Source organism: Molossus molossus, unplaced genomic scaffold (assembly GCF_014108415.1).
Source record: "Molossus molossus isolate mMolMol1 unplaced genomic scaffold, mMolMol1.p scaffold_m16_p_21, whole genome shotgun sequence".
NCBI lineage: Eukaryota > Metazoa > Chordata > Mammalia > Chiroptera > Molossidae > Molossus > Molossus molossus.
In genome coordinates, this window is record NW_023425357.1 from 23,851,594 (window position 1) to 23,873,607 (window position 22,014).

General features: G+C 42.1%; 1 protein-coding gene across 1 annotated transcript; it reads left to right on the forward strand.

Annotated features, from left to right (window-relative positions):
- The first annotated feature begins 425 nt into the window (after positions 1 to 425).
- MPHOSPH6 (M-phase phosphoprotein 6) lies at positions 426 to 20,969 on the forward strand. The gene is made up of 5 exons (XM_036275377.1): positions 426 to 517; positions 5,736 to 5,848; positions 12,041 to 12,131; positions 19,296 to 19,390; positions 20,291 to 20,969. Exons 1-5 carry the CDS (start codon positions 467 to 469, stop codon positions 20,421 to 20,423), a joined length of 483 nt encoding a protein of 160 aa, XP_036131270.1. The 5' UTR covers positions 426 to 466; the 3' UTR covers positions 20,424 to 20,969.
- The last annotated feature ends 1,045 nt before the right edge of the window (positions 20,970 to 22,014 follow it).

Below are 22,014 nucleotides of genomic sequence, written 5' to 3' on the forward strand. Positions count from 1 at the left end.
GTACAGGTAAAGCGATGCAGAACACAGGAAGCCCACCCTCCGTGTTAGAAACATGTGACAGAGACGGCCCAGGGGGGATGGTGTGGCAACCTCCTCAAAGGTCCCACCAGGGCAACTGAGTCGGCAACGCGCGGCGGGACGGGGTCCGCGGGGCGGCCTGGGGGCCCGGCTGAAGCTCGCGAGGAACCAGAGCTCGGGCCTCCTCCGGCTTCGGCCTCTTTGGGGCTCCCTCCCGCGGTGAGGAGCCTCCCTCCCTGCACCGGCGGCCGCGCCCCTACCCTGAGCTCCCTGGAAGGGTAAGCGCTCCCCGAGGCGGCGCGCGAATAGCTCCGGGCTGTTCAGGCGCGAGACGCGGGCGGGGCCCTGGGCGGGGAGACGCCTTACGTAAGACCCCGCCCCTGTGTACGTAGCGGCGCGCGTGCGCGGTGGGGCTTGTGTAGGACAACGGGACCGGGCGGGAGCCAGCATGGCGGCCGAGCGCAAGACTAAGTTGTCCAAGAATTTGCTGCGCATGAAGGTGCGGGGTGCTGGGGATCCTGGATGGGAGGGCAGGGCCACTGGGTCCTCCTGGCCTGGCCCAGGCCGAGGCGACGGGCCTGCGGGGGTCCCAGAGGGCCTCCAGCTCTCGCGTTCATTCATTCACTTAGCGCCTGTTGTACCTTAGGCAGTGGGAACTGGGTTAGAAATCCCGCGGATTCGGTCGAATAGAGGAAACAGAGACCTAAACAAGCAGTTGGGGTACAGCGTGCTAAGCGAGGTGCTGCCAGTAGCGCCGGGCGCCGGGAACTTACTTGGGCCTCTGCTTAAGTAGAGAATGAAGGGTGCGTGGGAGGGTGGGGGCACCATCGACTGAGGGGAGAGATTGTTCAGAAGTCTGAAAAGCAAACACCAGAAATTCGGTGCCGAGTTGGAAGAACTAAAGATGATTCAGGGTGTCTGGAAGGAAAGGAGCAAGAAGTAGGCCTGAAATAGGCAGGTCACAGCGGGGAAGTTTAGGCCAAGTTAAGAATGTTTTCCTTGATCATATGAGCATTGGGAAGCTGTTGAGCACGGGGATGTCCCCCTTTCTCTGTCCTGAGGGGAACACTTAGTGAAAGAAAGACCCAGGAGGGGACAGAATTGCAGACATAAGTTCTGATCTGGGTGAGTGTTGTGGTGTGATGGAATTAAAACAGTTCTGGGCAGGGCATGTGCCCATGTTGTGGGCCCAGTCCCAGCGGGGGGCTTGCAGGAGGTGGGCAATCAGTGACATCATCGGTGTTCCCATCTCTCTCTCCCTCTCCCTTCCTGTCTTTCTAAACAAGGCCCAGTGTGGCTCAGTGTATTGATCACCTTCCCATGGACTGAGGTCCGGATTCCTGGTCAGGGCACAAGTCGGGGTTTCAAGCTTGATCCCGCGTGCGACAGCCCATCAATGTTTCTCTCTCACATGGATGTTTCTCTCTCCCTTCCTCTCTTTCTAAATAATTAGTAAAAAAATTTTTTAAAGTGAGTTATGTCAAGCAAAATTGATTATTGTATTTCAAATTTAATCAAATAATATCAAAGTGAGGAAAAAACAAGGGTAGTTAACATGCATACAGGAATTAAAACAGGGGAAACAACCAATCTTTAAAGCTTAAATAATAAAAATAATAGCATAACATTTATAGTTCTTGCTATATGTCAGACACTGTACTAAGTGCTTTGCATGTATCAACCCAAGAAATCCACATAATCCCTTGAGGTAGGTACAGTTACAGAGAAGCAACTGAAACAGAGAAGTAAGTACTTGCCCAAAGTTACTTACTGGTAGTTAGAAATGTAGACAAGATTCAAATTCAGGAAGTCTGGCTTCAGAGCCCCTTTGCTCTTAATTACTGGTTGCTGAACAATTATAGATGTGAACTTATTAGATGTTATGTTTAGAGAATTGTGCAATTTTCAGGAAGAGGAAGCAAGGTGTAAATAATGTTCTGAAAGATTGAAGAGTAAATATTGCATGTGCAAAATGTGAATTGAGTTGAGCTTGGGTGTAACCAGTGAAGAATAGGGTGAGTGAAAGTGGAGGGTAAATCATAGCATAATTTATAGTTTATAAACTACTTCTTTCATGCATATTAGCAAAATCTGAATCTTTCCTAAACAGAGTTTTCTCGGCTTCTGGTGTGTAATCACATAGATTTTAAAGAAGTGGAGTAGATTGACAAAACAAGCACTGAAAAGATTTTAGAAGTTGTTTAACTCTTGGAATAAATTAAATGAAGATGTGCTGGGTGATTAGGGCCCAGACTAAAGATCTGACTTGGAAGTTAGGAATGAAGAAATTAACTTTATCTTTTTTTTTTTTCTTTATTGATTTTTAGAGAGAGAAAAGAAGAGGGAGAGAGAGAGATAGAAACATGGAGGAGAGAGAACATAGATTGACTGCCTCCTGCATGCCCCTCACTGGGGACCTGGCCCATAACCAGGGCATATGCCCTGACCGGGAATTAAACCGGTGACCTCTTGGTGCATGGGTCGACGCTCAACCACTGAGCCAGTGTCTCAGTGGTTAAAAAAAAAAAAATTATTTACTCTTTGCCCAAATGGTTGAAAGACTCAGTTAGACATTGGATGCAAAAGAGAGGAGAAAAAGTAACCAGGATTTCTATTTGGGTTGACAACTTACGTCATTGATAAGAAAGAACTCATTGGCAGGATAGCAGGAGACACTATATATACAGATAGAGTAGAGTGTCATATGAGAAGGAATGGAGCAGCTGCCTGAGGTTATTGTATTCAGTGTAGCTGCTCATCCAGAGCTAAGTATAGAGCAAGAATGACGGTTGAGGATTTAATATGGACTCATTTGTTTTCCAGTGTACTTGGCGTCCCCTGGCTTGGCTCAGCTATTGGGGGCTGGAGATTGATCCTGATGGAAAGTAGAAAGTGAAGGATATAGATGGAAGGTCTGTCAGTATGATGGAATTGTTGAAAAGAGGGTGCTTATTTGTACTTTTAGCTCTATTGGACTTTTAAGACAGGAGTTGGTGAACTTTTTCTGTAAAGGGATACGTAAATACTTGAGGTTTGTGGGCCAGTCTGTCTACTGAACATGGCCATTGTACCTCAGAGCCAAATGGGTGTGGTTCTAGTAAATCTTTATTTACAGCAACAGAAGTCTAGCCTAAGGAGTATCTTTTGTGATACCTGCTCTCGGCCCTCAATTCTGAATAGAACTAAATCACTAGCTTTAGAGTATGTTCTTACGTGCTGTGGAGAAATAATTGAACTGCTACCTAAGTCTGGAGTTGCTTTATTCATAGTCACCGGGTTTTCTATATTTTCATATGTATATGTGTATGTGTGTGCATATATATATTTTGGTACATTTGAATATGTTTCTTATGCCATGAAGAATATCTACTTTTAAAAAAAGAGATAAGCCCTGGCCAATTTGGCTCAGCAGTTAGAGCCTTGGCCTGCAGACCAAAGAGTCACAGGTTTGATTATGGTCAAGGGCACATACCTTGGTTGCAGTTTGGTCCCTGGTCGGGGTCATGCAGGAGACAGCACATCAATGTTTCTCTCTCGCGCTCTCTCCCTGCCCCCGCCCCTGCCCCCCATCTGAAGATAAATGGAAAAATATCCTCGAGTAAGGAATTTTTTAAAAAGGGAGATAAAAGGGCAATTGGACAGGATTGATGAGTTTTACCACAAGGAATATGAGTTATGAAATGAGACATCTAGATTTAAAGAGAACCATCCAAGAAAGGAAATCTGGAAAAATAAGATAAGTCTAGAATCAGTTACATTCAGAGAAACTTTATTGAACTTTTTTCTGTGTACCAGACAGCCTAAGTACCAGTAATATAAGATGAACAAGGGACATTAAGTACATTCACAATCTTAGTCTTTTGGAAGACACAGAAGAAGCATAATGAACAATAAGCCAGTGTTTATAAAGCTGTTGTAGAAGCAAGGAAGGTTTATCAAAGGACACATGCTGTGGGCCTTCACGAGTGACTACTGTGTCAGGCAGAAAATAGAAGCATAATGTTGAATAGCAGAGGCAGAAGAACGGGGAAGAACAGGGTATGCTTTCCAGAAAGTTCCGGTTCTTTCCTGTGAGAAGGATATAGGCACAGCTAAAAGGATGAGGACAGATGAACAAACTGCAAAGCGGGGAAACCGACAGTGGAACAATCCACAGAGCTTACCCAGATTTCACCATTTTACTTGTACTCCTTCCTGTGTTTGTGTGTGTGAATTTTCTGTACCATTTTTTGCACGTAGATTTATCTAACTATTACATTCAAGACACAAAGCTGTTCCATCACCACAAGGTTCCCTCTAGCTCTAGGCGATCCATTTTCCTCACATCTTCATCAGAACTTGCTGTTATCCTCTGTGGGGATACCCACTCTTTTGTGTCATCCCTAACCCCGGGCCACCACTAATCTGTTACTCATTTTTGTAATGGTGTTATTTCAAGGATGTTATACAAATGGAGTCATATAATATATAACCTTTGAGATCGGCTTTTTTCATTTGCGATCTGTTTAAGTTGTTGAGTAAATAAATAGTTCTTTTTTATTGCTGAGTAGTATTCCATTCTGTAGATGTACTATGGTTTATTTTAGCCATTTACTTGTTGAAGAGTATTTTGATTGTTTATAGTTTTTGGCTGTTTTTTATTTACTTTTTATCCTCACCTGAGAATATTTTTGCATTTATCTTCAGATAGAGCGGGAGGGAGAGAGGGGGAAGGGAGGGAGAGGGGGGAAGGGAGGGAGGGAGAGAGAGAGAGAGAGAGACATCAATGTGAGAGAGACACATCGACTGGTTGCCACCCACACAACCCCAACCGGGGTGGGGGACAAACTGCAACCAAGGTACGTGCCCTTAGCAGGAACCAGACCCAGGACTCTCTGATCCACAGGCTGACGCTCTAACCGCTGAGCCAAACTGGCCAGAGCTATAGTTTTTGGCTATTACAAATAGAACTGCTCTAATTATTCATGTATAAGTTTTTGAGTAAGTTTTCATTTCTCTGGAATAAATGCCCAAGAAGACAATTGCTGGATCATGTGGTAAGTTAATGATTGTGGGGTAAGAAACTGTCTAGCTGTTCCACAGAGGCGATCCAGTTTCCTCACATCCTCATCAGAACTTGCTGTTATCCCTAAATTTTGTTTGTGAACGTTTTTCAAGTAATTTCATTTAGTAGTGTTTGGTAAAGCCCTTTATGCCTAAGATGTTCTATGTTTTTGCAAGAGCTGGGTGGAGGGAAAAGCAATGTGGAGCCTGGATAAGAGAAAGAAATAGGGGTAAATGGAAACCAGTGGAATCCTAGACCTAACTGTTGGGTGGTTTCTGAATTTATTTTTTCATTATTGATACTTTATCATTTTGCTCTGATTAACTTCTTGATTTGTTTGCTTGGCCCCTGGAAATAGAGCTATTGTTTGTGCTAGGGAAAGACTAGCAGCAGGCTGCTGTTTTCTCTGCTGGCCTGTTACGGGTTGGGCTTCTGCCAATTTTAGAATAAAGAGCAGCCGTAGAGTTGATCAGAAGATAGATACGAGTGAAGAGCAGGCTTACAGATGTAGCTTTGCTTCCATCTACATTTATCGAGTCCTCAATCTCGACATGTCCTTCCTGGAGAAATGGGGAAGAGCAAGTGAAAGAATAAAGTTTTTTGAGGTCGTTGTTTTTTTAACTCTAAGTCGGGGAAATTAGTTGCTGTCACTGATTTTGTTTTGTTTTGACAGTTTATGCAAAGGGGACTGGACTCGGAAACCAAGAAACAACTAGAAGAAGAAGAAAAGAAAATCATTAGTGAAGAGCACTGGTACTTGGATTTGCCAGAGCTTAAAGAGAAAGAGTAAGCTTTGTTAGAAATTATGTTAATGACACTTTGGGCATTCGGAGAGAAATTTCTGTAAATGTAACTCATCATTCCAGTGACATAAACCCATGAAATAGCATCTATTCCGTTTATTGAATTAGCCTTAGAGGTAATTTTCTAAAATTGTTAAACCTTTAAAAGGTCTACTTGAACTTACACATTTTTACTGGCCTTCGGTTGTCATATATAAAATTGTGGGTTTTTTTGTATTGCGTAAAGGAATCTGGCCCATATCTCCGGTAGTGACTAGGGACCTTTTATGAAGCTGTAATGTACTTTCTACATATTAAGTTCCAAAGATTAGGTGTGTACTTCAGGGCTCTCCAGTTCTATTTCAGTTGAACAGAATTCTTTATTAGACTGAGCTTCTTCAAGGCAGATCAAGAGATTTTTGTTCGTTTCTTTCCTTTTTAAAAAATTTTTACTATTAATACCCATTTATTGAGTCTGTAGTGTGTGCTAGGAACTGGGCTAAGCACTTACATCTCTTAATTATTTAATCCTCACAGCAAACTTGAAAGCTGACTACTATCTTTTATCCATTTCGTAATTGAGGAAACTGAAGCTTAAGAGAAAATAAGTTGCTCAGACTCACCCAGCTAGTCATTGCTAAAGTTAAGATAATGCACTAGACCATTTCTCTTTCACTGTATGCTTGTTTGGTGCTTGATCAGTAATTCTGAATGAAGGATTGATGGATCCACATTATTCATTAATGTATGTCAATTCTTCTGGAAGCTACTTATCATCTCTCCTGGATGCTTTTCTTACCTTAGTAAGCTCTGTGCTAAGGTGGTTTTACTTAAACGTTGTCAAGGGACTGAAGATGCTGTTTATTATCTTCACACATGTTTATGCTTTTCTTTTCTGTACCTTATAGTTTTTTTTTAACATGTTATACTCCTTGTTCATTTGGCTGATCTTCTCTGCATCTTTTTTGGTGGGTTCGATACCCATCTCTAAAGACAGAAAGTATGTCCCACCAGGAGAGATGGGAGGAAGGTACTCTGTTTTCTCTGCTTGTTCCTCTGTGTACTTGCTTTTCTTCACTGATTCTCAGAGGAAGGAAGATGTTAATGAGGAAGGGGAGGATAATGCTAGAGATGGTATGGATTTGGAAGCAGCGGGTATAAGAGACCATATAGTGATAAGGAGCTATAATTTAATTTTGTGCCTTGACTAAATTTGCACAAAGTATCCCAGATTTTTTTTTTTTTTTGGTACATGCTCCTAGCGGAAACCGAACCCAGGACTCTGGTCCCCAGGCCAACGCTCCAACCTCTGAGCCAAACCGGCCAGGGCTCCCAGATATTTTGTTACTTACTTTTATTGAAGGGCAGGATAATTTCCATCCTGTTTTCAGTATCCCCCACCCCCAACACAGTATACTATTCCCAGAAAAAAGACCTTTAGATTTCTTTCTTAGGAGGGAAATGTCTCAGTTCATTTGAGCTACTGTAACAACATACCACAGATTGGGTAGCTTATACACAACAGAAATTTATTTTCCATAGTGTTAGAGGCTGGAAGTCCAAGACCAGGAGAATGTGTGCCTGCACTTAGCTTCCCTCAGAGTGAAATGGTCCTGCAGGAAGTGAGGTGATGATTGGGCCAGAGGGCCAGTGAGAAAAGTCTAGAGAACAGTGGTTCTCAATGTTTTGGGCTCAAGGACTATTCATATTTTTAAAAAATTATTTAGAACCCATAAAGAGTTTTTCATTGTGTGGTTTACATCATGTTGATATGTATATAAGAAATTAAAACATTTTTTAAATATTCATTTAAGAAACAAATGCATTACATGTTAGCATAAATAATACATTTTGCATGAAAAATAACTTTTCCAAGACAAAAAAAAATATTAGAAAAGTGGCTTTTTAAAAAAAATTTTTGCAATTCTCCTTAATGTCTGGCATGATAGAAAACAGCTGGATTCTTTTAACTCTTGCGTTTAGCCTGTTGTAGTATGTTGTTTTGGTTGAAATATAGAAAGAAAGTCCACCCTCACCCAGATGATGTGGTCATAAAGGGAGGGATGTTGTAACAGCTTTTCAGATAATTCTTTGATACTACTCCAAAACTTAGTAAGTAGTAGTTTCTTAAAAGTTAACTGCAACCCTGGCCGGTTTGGCTCAGCGGTTGCAGCATCAGCCTGCAGTCCAGAGAGACCCGGGTTCAGGTCCCATTAAGGGCACGTACCTCGGTTGTAGTTTGTCCCCGGCCCTGGTTGGATCGTGCGTGAGGCAGCCACTCGATGTGTCCCTTTCACGTCAATGTTTCTCTCTCTCTTCCTCTCTCTCCCTCCCACTCTATCTGAACAAAAAATGGAAAAATGTCCTTGGATGAGGATTAAAAAAAATAAATGAATAAAAAAAAAAGGTTAACTGCAGTGTGGAATCTGGAAACATCTTTGAATCTTTTATAATCATTGGTCTATCTTACATTTTGAATCGATCTTTTGTTAACGCTTAATTTCGTAACATCATGCATTTCTCATTTGGAATATATTAGTGTAATGAGTTATATAGATTTACCAAATAACTCATTTCATTGTACAGTATCAAAAATGACATTCATTAATATCATCATGGGTTTCATCAGAAAAGTCTAAGTATTGGGAAGCTGTTAAGACCAAAATGAAATATACAAGGTATTCAAAATTCTAATTTTTGCTTGAAAGCTTGAGTTTTGTTTTTTACAATAAGTATTATCAGTTGTTTCCCCAAAGGGACACATTTACTTTATTTATTTTCAAGAAAATGTCTGCTAAGTACCCAAGTCTGAATAACCACAGTCACAGTGTACCAAAAAAAGTCGCTAGTTCACTCAGAACTCAGTCACACAACTGCATTTTCTCAAGACAGGCATACTTCACTAGCCAGAAGTACCTTATATATGCTTCCCATTTTGTATAGAGAAGATTTTTTAAAAGTGTAATAAAAGGCTGAGATCAATAGCAATGAATTTTTAGTGCTTCGTCTAGGACATAATTACTGGCTTTTTAAATTTTTTTAACTGTGAAAGCTGGGGGTGAACAATGTAATGTCTGCTAGTACAGTCTGGTATCACTACTTTAATTCATAATAAGATGTGATTTTACCCACAATTGTTTTTGCACACACTGCAAATTCAGTGAAAAAGACAAATGACATCTTCGTGTTCTCAGGGAAATGATTTTGACCTCCTTCCATTTTTACCTTCTCTCACTCCTTTCGCGTCATAGAGGCTTCCTTCCTGTTTCTCAGGCGGGACACTCACATCCTCTCAGGGCCTTGACTTTTAACTAGTCCGTCGGGTATTTTTCCCCCAGGTGTCCTCATATCTTGTTCCTCACTGTCTTCTGGACTTGGCTCCAATATCACCCCATCCAAGAGGAGGCCTACCCAGACCACACCTCATAAAGTAACCAAAGACAAATTTTTTGGATAAAAAGAATTTGGATGAATTGGATAGAATTCTGTTTTTTTGTCTCTTGGGTAAAGGTGGAATTGCTAGATCACAAGGTTGGCATATATTTAACATAGGAGAAGCTTTCAATCCATTCCCCAAAGTGATTGTACCATTTTACACTTTCACTAAGGTAGTATAAGAGTTCTAGCTGTTTCACACTCTTCCAATATTTGGTGTTATCTTTTGTATTTTAATCTGCTTTAGCATGCTGCTGGTGTCTCATGGTTTTTAATTTGCATTTTCCTGGTGATTAATAATGTTAAAGAACGCTTATATGCTTATTGGCCATTTCCATATCTACCTTTTGAAGTACCTATATAAATCTTTCATCCATTTTTTAAAAAGAGGTGGTTTTGTGTTTTTTTCTAACATGCATTACATATTTTTTCACTCCTCTGTACATCTGTCAGTTCATTTTATTTTTGATATGTTTCACAGTAAGTAGCAGACATCAGTATACAAGTCAAACATTTCCCTCCTCTGGGCAAAGTCTTGTATTTGTTCACCATGCAATTCCAGGGTAAATTTTCTTTTCCAGGTGTGGTGAACTGGGTAATGACCCCCCAAATAATATCCAGGCCTTCATTACTGGAACTGTGTTGCCTTATATCCCTAAATTGACTATTAGTGTGATTAAGTGAAAGATCTGTAGAGGGGCCCTGGCTGGTTTGGCTCAGCAATTGGAGCGTCAGCCTGCAGACCAGAGGGTCCCGGGTTCGGTTCCCGCTAGGGGCACGTACCAAAAAAAAAAAAAGATCTGTAGAGGGGGAGATTATTCTGGATTATCTAGGTAATTATATCCTTATAAAAGGGAGGCAGACAGATTTCATGCACAGAAAGGAGACTGGAGTGATGCAGTCACAAGCCAATGAATGCTGGCTGCCAAAGAAGCAGGACAGGCAAGGAATGAGTTCTTCCCTCCCTCCCTCTGGAGCAGCGGTTCTCAACCTGTGGGTCGCGACCCCCTTAGGGGCTGAACGACCCTTTTACAAGGTCGCCTAAGACCATCGGAAAACACATATTTCTGATAGTGATTCATAACAGTAGCAAAATTACAGTTATGAAGTAGCAACGAAAATAATTTTATGGTTGGGGGTCACCACAACATAAGCAACTGTATTAAGGGGTCGCGGCATTAAGAAGGTTGAGAACCACTGCTCTAGAGGGAGGGCAGCCCTGCTGACACCTTGGTTTTGGTCCAGTGAAACTGATTTCAGACTTCCAGAATTATAAGAGCATAAATTCCTGTTGCTTTAACTCCCCAATTAATTTGTTAAACAGCAGCCCTAGGAAACTAATGCACAGATAATTGTTCTGGAAATCATTATTTTCCCTTGACACTGTGGACTCCCCCCTCATGTGTACAGCCTACTATTAAGCCAGAGATTCAAGGGGACCCAGTATGCAGGCCCTGGATTTCTATGTGTGTTTTCCTTGCTCAGGTATCTTGACCCATATATTTCAGCCATCTAGGACCCAGACTTCAGTTTGTCCTGCAGTGAGACCGGGTGCCCTTTAAGCTTCCGCTCCCTGTTCCGCAGTCTACAAATTGCCTCCAATCAGAAGGTGGGCATTCATGGAGCTCACTTGATTTGGTTTTCTTCTCTCAGGCTTCACGTCCCTGTGCTTTGACTTATTGACTGTTTCCTGTTTTGTCCCATTTTATAGTTGGCTGCTGTAGGAGGGCTAGTTAGGTACCAGTTACTCCTTTGTGTCCTGAAGTGGAAAAACCTGCTTCTCTTTTATCCACTGTATAATGTAAATCTTTTATTTATTATCTGGCACCATTAGAAAGTAACCTTCATGAGACCAGAGGCTCTCTTATTCATGCCTCCCTCCCCAGCTTCTAGAGCTGTCCGACACACAATTCGGTTTAGAAAGTGTTTGCTGAGTGAGTGAATGAATGAGTGAATCTTGACAAGAAGCAGGGCTGACTTTACACCAAAGAAGCCATAAAGGCCAGTATTTGCTTTGGTAGCAGAACTACATCCAGACATGCTCACCTGGGGTCGGGATCATGAACTGGTGATTCGGGAGAATCTGTTTTGGAGACCGAAACATCCACACCTGCATCCTGTTTCTAGGGCAACAGTGGCCTGCCTGATGTCCTCTGTGGTGTCCAGTACTATTTAGCCCTTTCAGCAGCAGCATTTTTACTGGGGTGGTTTTGTAGTATGATTTTGGTTTGCGGTCAATAACCTATCCACCATTATTTCTTCCCATTTTCTAATTCTCATCCAGCTTTCTCAGTATTTTTACAATAAATTCCTTTTCTGCTTATGGCATCCAAGGTCAACCATTATTTAGAGCTAAGAGTTTCGACCAATAACCTCTTTTAAAGCTTGCCAGGACTCTGATTTCTGGGTATTTAATAAGAACTGGGAGGCAGAGGGTAAACATCAAGGAAATTTTGCTTCAAATAAGAAAAATTCAGGTTTATTATAAATACTTTAGGTCTGTACATTGCACATGTATGTAAATTAAATGTAGTTTAGAAGAGGCTATGCCTCCAGCCCGTAAGTTCTTACCTCCTGATGTGATTGCCGGACAGATTAACCAGTTTTTTTTTCTAACCTTAGGTTAGAAATCATACTGTATTTTTGCTTGATTCTACTGAGAACTATAAGATCAGTTTTTTATTTGAAATCTTGACTTATATTTGCTGTGCTTTGTTTATGAGTAGACATACTATTAATACAGGTTTATCTTCCCATTTAGGAGTTTCATAATAGAAGAGCAGAGTTTCTTGTTATGTGAAGATCTTCTCTATGGAAGAATGTCATTCAGAGGATTTAATCCTGAGGTTGAGGTATTAAATAGAATTACTTCAAATTTAACTTTTTCCAATTGAATTCTTTCTGCTAATAATTGGGTTTGGGTTTTCCCCCACCTGGTACCGTTTCTCCTCGTTATATGGAAAATAGCAAGTCTAGAAGTACTGCCATGGCTATTTAAAGAAATTGCAGGCATTGCAGTCTAGTTTTATGGTAGAATTGAGTGGGTAATTTAATATAGCAGTATAAGTCCCTCACAGTGCCACTGTAAGTGTTAGAATTTCAGCTCGGCTCTTTTATAGCAATGTCAGGATTTTATTCATATGATGCTATTATGAAAAAATTATATTCTGGCATCTATAAATGTATCTTTTCTAATGGAAAAAAATGTTACTTAAAAATTTAATAATTTGACTTTTTAATGGACAGGTTTTGATCCAAGCTTGTAAATAGCTTTTAAAAGAATCCTTGGGAAGTCGGTTTGAAAAGTAAATATTCACCTTATAACTGCTGTGTTCATTTGAATTTTCCTGCTTCGGGTTTGTGAAGAAGCACAGGCCTTCACTTAACAAATGTCTCTGATTGTGTAGTAAAAGCCACCCTGTCGGTACTTGACCAGCCGAATGGAGGCCTAGGATACAATGCTTTAGTTTTATAAGTAACACTTGAAGCCAGGGTGTCGCAGCCCTGACTTTATTTGATGTGTTGAGCCAGATCATTCTTGGTGGTAGGGACTTCCCTGCCCATTGTAGGACATTTAGCAGCATCCCTGGCCTCTATCCTCCACCTACTAGATACCAGCAGTGGGCGCGCGCGCACACACACACACACACACACCCCAGTTGTGACAATCAAAAATATCTCCAGACATTGCCAAAGGTCCCCTGGTGAGTAGAATCTCCCTGGCTGAAAACCACCTCTCTACGGACATCTGTAGACAACCACAGCTAACCAAGAGTTTATTTAAAGGTTATAGTTTAGTTTTCTTCTCCCCGCCCCCTCCTCCTTTTTTTGAAGAGGTATGATAAATTAAGGTGTTTAATTTACTTTATACAAAGTCAACACTAAAAGTGTTTGTTTTTGATATATGCTGTCCTTGCTTTGGCCTGCTGAAAGCTTTAGGCTGGGAAACGAAAGGACAGTGGGGTCAGTGTGGTGCCCAGAGACGGGCCGTGGGGAGACAGGCGCTCCAACGTGTGTCTGGCACGTGGGGAAAGGAGTTGATTTGGCCTCAGAATTTGATGTGAGAGATCACTGGGTGATGGCTTTAATTATTGGCGCTCTGTACCATAGACTACATTCTCCCTGGGGAAACGTGGTGAAGTGTTTGGCTTGCAGATCTGAGCTGTCATAAAACGTGAGAGAAGCTCGGTATACCTGGTGATGAAAAGTGACACCTACTTGAGAGTACTTTCTTTCTTTATTAGAAGCAGGATGTATTTAGAACATGTTTCATATCGTATGCGTTTCTAGTAACACCTGGCACAGAGTGTATTTTGTCAGTAAGTATGTATTCTGTGCCTGTGGTGCACCAGCCTGCTCGAGACCCTGGAAATGCAGCAGGGAACTCAAGTGGATGCCCTCACAGAGCTTGTATTCACAAAACTATTTCATTTTCAGTGCCGTCAGTGTTGGAAAAGCTAATTGAGGCTGGCTTCTCATACTTTCCCTTCCTTGTTCTACCTTGCTATAAAGAAAGTATTGTACAGTAAAAATAAAATCTGTCAGGGTAACTCTCAAGTAAAGGTTACTGTGAGAAGAAAAGGTGGAAAGAGACCCATGACAGATGGACATCACGCAGGATACATTATTTTAGGGGTGTGTAGGGGTGGGGCAGGTCGCCCCATTATACCAGGGCCAGCTTTCCAGTGCTTCTGTTCAGTAGTTTGCTTCCCCACCATTACCACCACCAAAAAATGTGTTTAAAACTACTCTTGACTATAGTACTTCTTACATTTGGTTCAAAGATGGGAAGTTCAAAGGAAATCTGAAACTTTACTTTTTCTTTCCCCTACTCACTAGAGTGTGTTAGCAGTGTGTCTGCTTTGTTTATTTTTTAACTATTCTTTAAATAATATTGTTTCAATTACAATTGACATAAAATATTGCAGTCAAACCTTGGTTCTTGAACTTCTATCTTGAACAGTTTGTTTCTTGACCACGTTGTTCATGGGAAAAATGTCTTAGTTATTGAACAAAACTTCAGTTCTGGACCTGACAGCACAATCCTGCTGATACATCATCAGCATGACAAAAAGTGTCTCTCAGGCCACAAACAAAGGAGAGAATGCACCAGTAGGAGTCACTGTACCGCTAAACCTCCTGTTGTTAACATCTCAGGAATCTTTTGTGTTTTTTTATGTATTTGGGGGAGCGGGGTTGTTTTGTTTTTATTTTGCTTTTGTTGCTGACAAAAGGGACAACTAGCACAATTATAAAATATAAAGAGGCCATCAAGAGTGCTAATGTTGCCCCCCCCCTGTGGCTCAGTGGTTGAGCTCTACCCACGCACCAGGAGGTCACCAGTTTGATTCCCAGTCAGGGCACATGCCCAGGTTGTGGGCCAGGTCCCCAGTGAGGGGCCTGCAGGAGGCGGCCAATCAGTCTTCTCTCTCACTGATGTTTCCATCTCTCTCTCCCTCTCCCTTCCTCTCTCTCTAAAAATCAATAAAGAAGAAAAAAATTTTTTTAAGTGCTAATGTTGCTAAGGATGTGAAAATCCTCACAAAACAATGATCACAGGCAATTGAGGAGGGAGAAAAATGGTTGATTTACAAAGGTAGCTAGTGGCAGCGTTCCGGAGGCAATGGTATGTGAAAAAGCGAAGCTGCGCATGCTGACCTGAAAGACACCTGCGAGGAGTGCTGAAAGCCATTCGGGTAAGGCCAGTGGTCCAGTAAATTTAAGAAAAGAAGGCTTTGTAGACTAAAGAGTACATTAGACATGAACAGTGTATAAGAAAGGTTAAAACGGAATCATTTGGGGATCTGGAATGAATGAATTTAGTTTACATTTTCCTAATGGGAAAAAATGACCTGGTTTTCAAACAAATCACTTCTCAACAGCCTTCCAGAATGAATTAAGTTCAAGAACCAAGGTTCCACTGTATATTAGTTTCAAGTGAACACCACCCCTGTTATTAGATATTTATATAACTTATTAAGTGATCACCTCGATAAATCTAGTACCCGTCTGACACTATACACAGTTATTACAATATTATTGACTATAGTATCTATGTTGTAGTTTACATCCCCATGATTATTCTGTAACTACCAATTTGTCCTTTTTTTTAATGTATGTTTTTTAATTGATTTTTTAGCAAGAGGGAGAGAGAGAGCAACCTTCACTTAGGTTGCTTCCATATCTTGACTATTGTAAATAATGTTGCAATGAACATGGATGTATGTTTTTTCAATTTAGTATTTTTGGTTTATTTATTTATTTTATTCTTTTTTGGTGGTGGTGGTGGTGGGATGGTGGTGGTGGTGCTGGTTGGGGGGGGGGGTTGTTAAGGTGATGGGGTAGTGGAGTTTCTTTAAATAAATACCCAGAAGTGGAATTGCTGGGTCCTTTGTCTCTTGTATATCCATTATTTTAGAGGCTGTTTTATCTGGTATAAGTATTGTTTTATCTGGTAAACACCAGCTTGTTTTTTTGGTTTTTTTAAAATTTATTTCTAGAGGAAGGGAGAGAGAGAGAAACATCAATGAGAAAGAACATCGATTGGCTGCCTCCTGCATGCCCCCCATTGGGGGTCAAGCCAGAAACCTGGGCATGTGCCCTGACCGAGAATCAAACCAGCAACCTCTTGATCCATAGGTCGATGCCCAACCACTGAGCCACACCAGCTGGGCCACCCCAGCTTTTTTATTTATTTGTTTCCATTTTCGTGAACTCTTTTTTCATCCCTTTACTTTTGGTTTGTGTGTGTCTTTTGATCTGAAGTGAGTCTCTTGTAGACAGCATATGTAAGGGTCTTGTTTTCTTATCCATTCAGCCACCATATGTCTATTGATTGGAGCACTTAATCCATTTGCATTTAAAGTAATTATTGATAAAAATGTAATATTTATTGCCATTTTAATATTTATATTTTTTTATCCTTTTCTTCTTGTTCTTTTTCTTCTAATACTGGTGTGGTAGTGATGAACTTTTTTAGCTTTTTTTTGTCTGGGAAGCTCTTTATCTGTCCTTCAATTCTCAATGATAGCAGTGTTGGGTGGAGTAATTTTGGTTGTAGGTCCTTGCTTTTCATCATTTAGAATATTTTGTGCCATTCCTTACTGGCCTGCAAAGTTTCTATTGAGAAATAAGCTGACAGTCTTATGGGAGCTCCTTTGTGGGTAACTAACTGCTTTTCTCTTGATGCTTTTATGATTCTCTCTTTAGCCCTGTCCAGTTTTGCTCAGTGGTTAGAGCATTGGTCCATGGACCAGAGTCATGGGTTTGATTCCAATCAAGGGCACATACCTCGGTTGAGGTTCAATCCCTGGCCCTGGTTGGGGTCGTGCGGGAGGCAGCCAATTGATGTGTCTCTCTCACTTCAATGTTTCTCTCTCTCTCCCCTTCCTTCCCTCCTACTCAATCTGAAAATTAATGGAAAAATATCCTCAGGTGAGGATTTAACAAAAAATTCTCTTTGTCTTTAGGCTTGGCATTTTAATTATGTTGTGTCTTGGTGTGTGGGCTATTTTGGGTTCATCTTGTTTGGGACTCTCTGCACTTCCTGGACTTGTGTATCTTTTTTCCTTCACCAGGTTAGGTAAATTTCTGTCATTTTTTTCAAATGGGTTTTTCAATTCCTTGCTGTCTCTGACATCCACCCCCATGATGCAAATGTTGGTACACTTCAAGTTGTCCCAGAGGCTCCTTATACTATCCTCTTTTTTTTTCTTTTTTTGTTAATCCTCACCTGAGGACATTTTTTGTTCAGATAGAGTGGGAGAGAGAGAGCGCGAGAGAGAAACATCGATGTGAAAGGGACACATCGCGTGGCTACCACCCACACGACCAACCAGGGCCGGGGACAAACTGCAACCGAGGTACGTGCCCTTAGCGGGAACCAAACCTGGGTCTCTCTGGATCACAGGCCGATGCTCTAACCGCTGAACAAAACCAGCCAGGGCCTAATTTTTTTTTTTTTATTCTTTTTTCTTTTTGCCATTCTGATTGGGTGTTTTCTGCTTTCTTCCAAATAGCTGATTTGATCCTCTTCCTCATCTGCTCTACTGTTGATTCCCTGTAATGTAATCTTCATTTTAGTTATTATAGTCTTTGTTTCTGATTGGTTCTTTTGTTTTCTCTTCATTTTCATGTTTTCTACTTCTCTGTTGAAGTTGTAACTAAGTTTATCTGCTCTTCCCAAAGTTCATTGATCATCCTTATAACCAGTGTTTTAAACTCTGCATCTGGCCTGGCCAGGGTGGTTCAGAGGTTGAGCATCAACCCATGCCCCAAGAGGTCGCCGGTTTGATTCCCAGTCAGGGCACATGTCCAGGTTGTGGGCCCAATCCCTGGGGTGGGGGAGGGGTAAACATACAGGAGGCAGCCAGTCAGTGTTCTCTCTCAGTGATGTTTCTATCTCTCCCTCTCCCTTCCTCTCTCTCTAAAATCAATAAAGAAAAAATAAACTCTGCATCTGGTAGATGGCTTGACTCCATTTTATTTAGTTCTTTTTCTGGAGTTTTGTTCTGTTCTCTCATTTGGGACATGTTTCTTTGTCTCCTCGTTTTAGCTGCCTCCCTGTGTTTGTTTCTGTGTATTAGGTAGACCTGCTGCATCTCCCAGTCTTGGTGGAGTGGCCTTATGTAGTAGGTGTCCTTCAGGGCCCAGTGCTGCAGCCTCCCCAGTCATCTGAGCTGAGCACTCCAGCTGTGCCCCTCATGTGGGCTATGTGCATCCTCCTGTTGTAGTTGATCACTGATTACTGTTAGCACATCAATGAGAGGGCTTTACCCCCAGGTCGTTTGGCTTCAAGGACTGACCAAGACCACCATGGAGAGTCTGCTGTGCAGGGGTGGACCCCACAAAGCAGGACTCTCTTTGGCAGGTCTTGAGTGTGTCGCTCATGAAGGTGGTTAGGCTGTAATCCAGTGTGGTCTGAAAGCTGTCCACCAGGTGCACTGACTCTGAGGCCTCCCAGGAAGTACAGGCAGGGTCAACAGCTGCCTGTGCCCTGCCTGGGGCCACAGCATGGACTACAGAGCAATCTGCAGAGGGTGCTATTTGTGCTGAGCTTCAAACCTGCCCAGAAGAGGTCAAGCTGCAAACCAAGGCCAGCCGCTGCTAGTACCAGGCCTGGGGCCACTTAGCCAGATGTTGCTTGTTTGAAAGATTTTAGGAAAGTCCACAGCATGAGCCAAGACAGGCCGTTTGTACGGAAAAGCCAATGGAAACAGCTTGAGTGAGCCCACCTTGGGTGAGGCAGGGTTTCAGAATCATCAGGGTGGGAAGAACAGTGTTAGCCAGGTTGATGGACTCAGATATGGTGCCTGCTGGTCATTCTGTTGAGGGGAGGGCTCAACAAAGAAGCAGCGGCCTCTGCCAGCACTTCTGTCTGGGATAACTTGCCCCTCCGGCCCTCATCCTGATACCAGACATTCAGTTTCCTCCTCGTGTGTCCCTGGAGCCTTTCAAGCTACTGCCCCAGAGCTGGAGCTCAGGGTGAGTGAGTCCGAATAAGTCCTTGTGCGGGCACTTTAAGAGAAACACCTGGGACTCTAGCAGCCCTTCATCTCACTCAGCCACGGTTTCTGCTGGTTTTCACAGCCAGAAGTTATGAGGACTGCTCTTCCTGGCACTGGAACCGTGGGGCTGGGGGCATGGTGTGGGGCTGGGACCCTTTACTCCTCGGGTGGGACCCCTGCCGCCGAGATACCCCTCCCAGTTTTTAACCGCCACACATTGGTGTAGCAGTGTGTCTGCTTTAGCTATAAGTAACTGATAATAAGATGTATGATCCAGCATACAGTTTAATTAATAACAAGTCTAATCTAGTGGGGCTTTATCTTATTATGTTTTTAATTTAAAACTGACTGTGTTAGCACATTGTGGAGTAAAGTATTACAGAGAACTCTATAAATTTGGCTAGTCCTGTAGTTTCTGACTTCTGTTTCTCTTCCTTCAAATATGTTTGCCATCATTTCCTATCACAAGCCTTTTTCAGCCCTGATAGCCAGTGTTGGTGTATTTTTCAGAAATTAATGGTTCAGATGAATGCTAAAAACAAAGCAGAAGAAGTCGAAGATGAAACGGTGGAGCTGGATGTGTCAGATGAAGAAATGGCTAGAAGGTACTTTGAAACTGCTTTGTGGTGGGGCTGTTACATGTGCACTCCTCTGACCTCACCTCCACCCCAGCAGGGAGAGGACTGTTTCTGCTTCCCTAACATGGCCCGGGGTGGACTCACACCTGTCACGTGTGCACTCCTCTTACCTCACCTCTACCCCAGCAGGGAGAGGACTGTTTCTGCTTCCCTAACATGGCCCGGGGTGGACTCACACCTGTCACGTGTGCACTCCTCTGACCTCACCTCTACCCCAGCAGGGAGAGGACTGTTTCTGCTTTCCTAACATGGCCCAGGGTGGACTCACACCTGTCACGTGTGCACTCCTCTGACCTCACCTCTACCCCAGCAGGGGGAGGACTGTTTCTGCTTCCCTAACATGGCCCAGGGTGGACTCACACCTGTCACGTGTGCACTCCTCTGACCTCACCTCTACCCCAGCAGGGGGAGGACTGTTTCTGCTTCCCTAACATGGCCCAGGGTGGACTCACACCTGTCACGTGTGCACTCCTCTGACCTCACCTCTACCCCAGCAGGGAGAGGACTGTTTCTGCTTCCCTAACCTGGCCCAGGGTGGACTCACACCTGTCACGGGCAGGCAGTTGAGGGATTTCCAGTGCTGCTTCCAATATATATTTTAAATGTACATTTCAGTTTGCTTAGGATGATACAAAAACTGGGTAATGTAATCCTTCTTAGACATGTTTATACGTTTTTAAATTAGATGGCTTATTTTATATTATTTTTTAAATATATTTTTATTGTTGACAGTATTACAGATGTCCCTGATTTAGATGGCTTGTTTTAATTATAGTTTTGATTTTTCTTATTTGTTGCATCTTGACAAGACTTGATTCCTACCTTTTTTATTTGGAATTAAATGTGCGCTATTTATCATCTTAACAGATACGAGACCTTGGTGGGGACAATTGGAAAAAAGTTTGCCAAAAAAAGAGATCGTGCCAATTATGAGGAAGATGAAAATGGAGACATGAAACCAATTAAAGTAAAGAAGATGTTCCTGAAGCCCCAAGATTAAAAGGGATGCCTTAAGATATGTCTCAGGGATGCCTTGTGAGAGCTGACATATTTTGGGACTCATTCCAATGGTTTCTCTATAGTTATTAATAGTATAATGTTTATTTGTAAAGAAATGTATAATTTTGGAAACATGCTGTTTTCATAACAGATGTATGATGGATGTTATACATCCTTTGCATAATGGTATTCATCAAAAGTGGATTTTTAGCCCTTGATCTTCAAATGTACAAAGGTAGATGGTTGCTTCCTAAATATTTTTTGGCCCCAGATTTTATTTTAATATATCACTCTTGTCACTGACTTTAAATTGACTCCTAAATTAATACCAGTGTTTAAATTGTCCTTATGTTTACATTTTACTTTAAATTATTAATAATGTCAAGCCAATTTATACATTTTGGAATCAAATATCATAAGAATTTATTATATGTAAATTCATCAAGAACAAACATACCTGCCTCTCTGGCTTAAAGTATTTGCATGCTACCAAATCAGTCAGTTTGTGGAATTACAGTTTTGAGTTTAACGCTTTTAATTAATTTTTTTAAATGTTCTGTAATAAACATGTTTTTATGGACCTTTTTTCTTCTCTTATACTTTCAAATAATAATTTTAGTCTAATTCAGTATTGGAACTTTCAAAACCAGCCACTAATTTAGACATGATGGTATATGAGATTGAACCATAGAAATTGACTTCTATGGGTCAAAACCGATCACCAGTTTCTTATAGTGTACCTTAGTAGAATTTCCCACCCACCAGATCATCTAGTCTGAACCTTATTCTAAATAGTAAGTACAGAAGCCTGTGGAATTTAGTGTATGTATGTGTTTCTGTCCGTCTGTCTGGAAACATGTACCCAGGACTTCATTTCATTTTGTTCCTAGCAACTAAATGAGGTGTGTGTCTCCTCTCTCTCTGAATCTCCTTACGTTTGTATTGCCCGTGGCCGGCTCTGTGTTGAGCTGTGGTGAAAAGGCGTGGCTTTGGAGCTAAGCTGGCTGTTTTCATCGTGAAGGTGAGTGCAGTGCACCCAGCTCTCTGCATCCTGAGGCAGACGCCAGAAATCCTGCTCCGTGCTTTGCCAGCACCACGGGCCACTAATTTATGGGAGTGTCGTATTCCCCCTCATTCTGCACAGCATCGCTTTTGATAGATGAACCTATCTCACAGGAAAGGAAGTAGGGCGATGGGCTTGTGCCTCGGAATTCACTGCTCTCAGCCCACACTTCACACGCAGGGGCAGCAGGTAGAGTGGAATGGTCTATTTAAGACTCAGTTATAGCCCCAGGTGGAGTACAAAACTCCCGTCTTACAAAATGTAATTTATGCTTTGAATCAGTGACCACAATGGGGCTGTTGATCTCATCGTAGTCAGAATATATGGTCTGGAATCAAGCAGAGGCAGAGAAAGTGGCTCCTCTCACTTGTACCCAGTAGCACCCTCACAAATGTTCTGCTTTCTGTCCCTCGGTTTTGAGCTCCGTTTGGAGGTCTGAGTTCACAAGGCAGGAGCGCTCCCACCAGGGAACAACGGTGTTAAGGCAGAGATTGAAACAGTCGGGCCATTTTGCCACTAAACCAGTAGG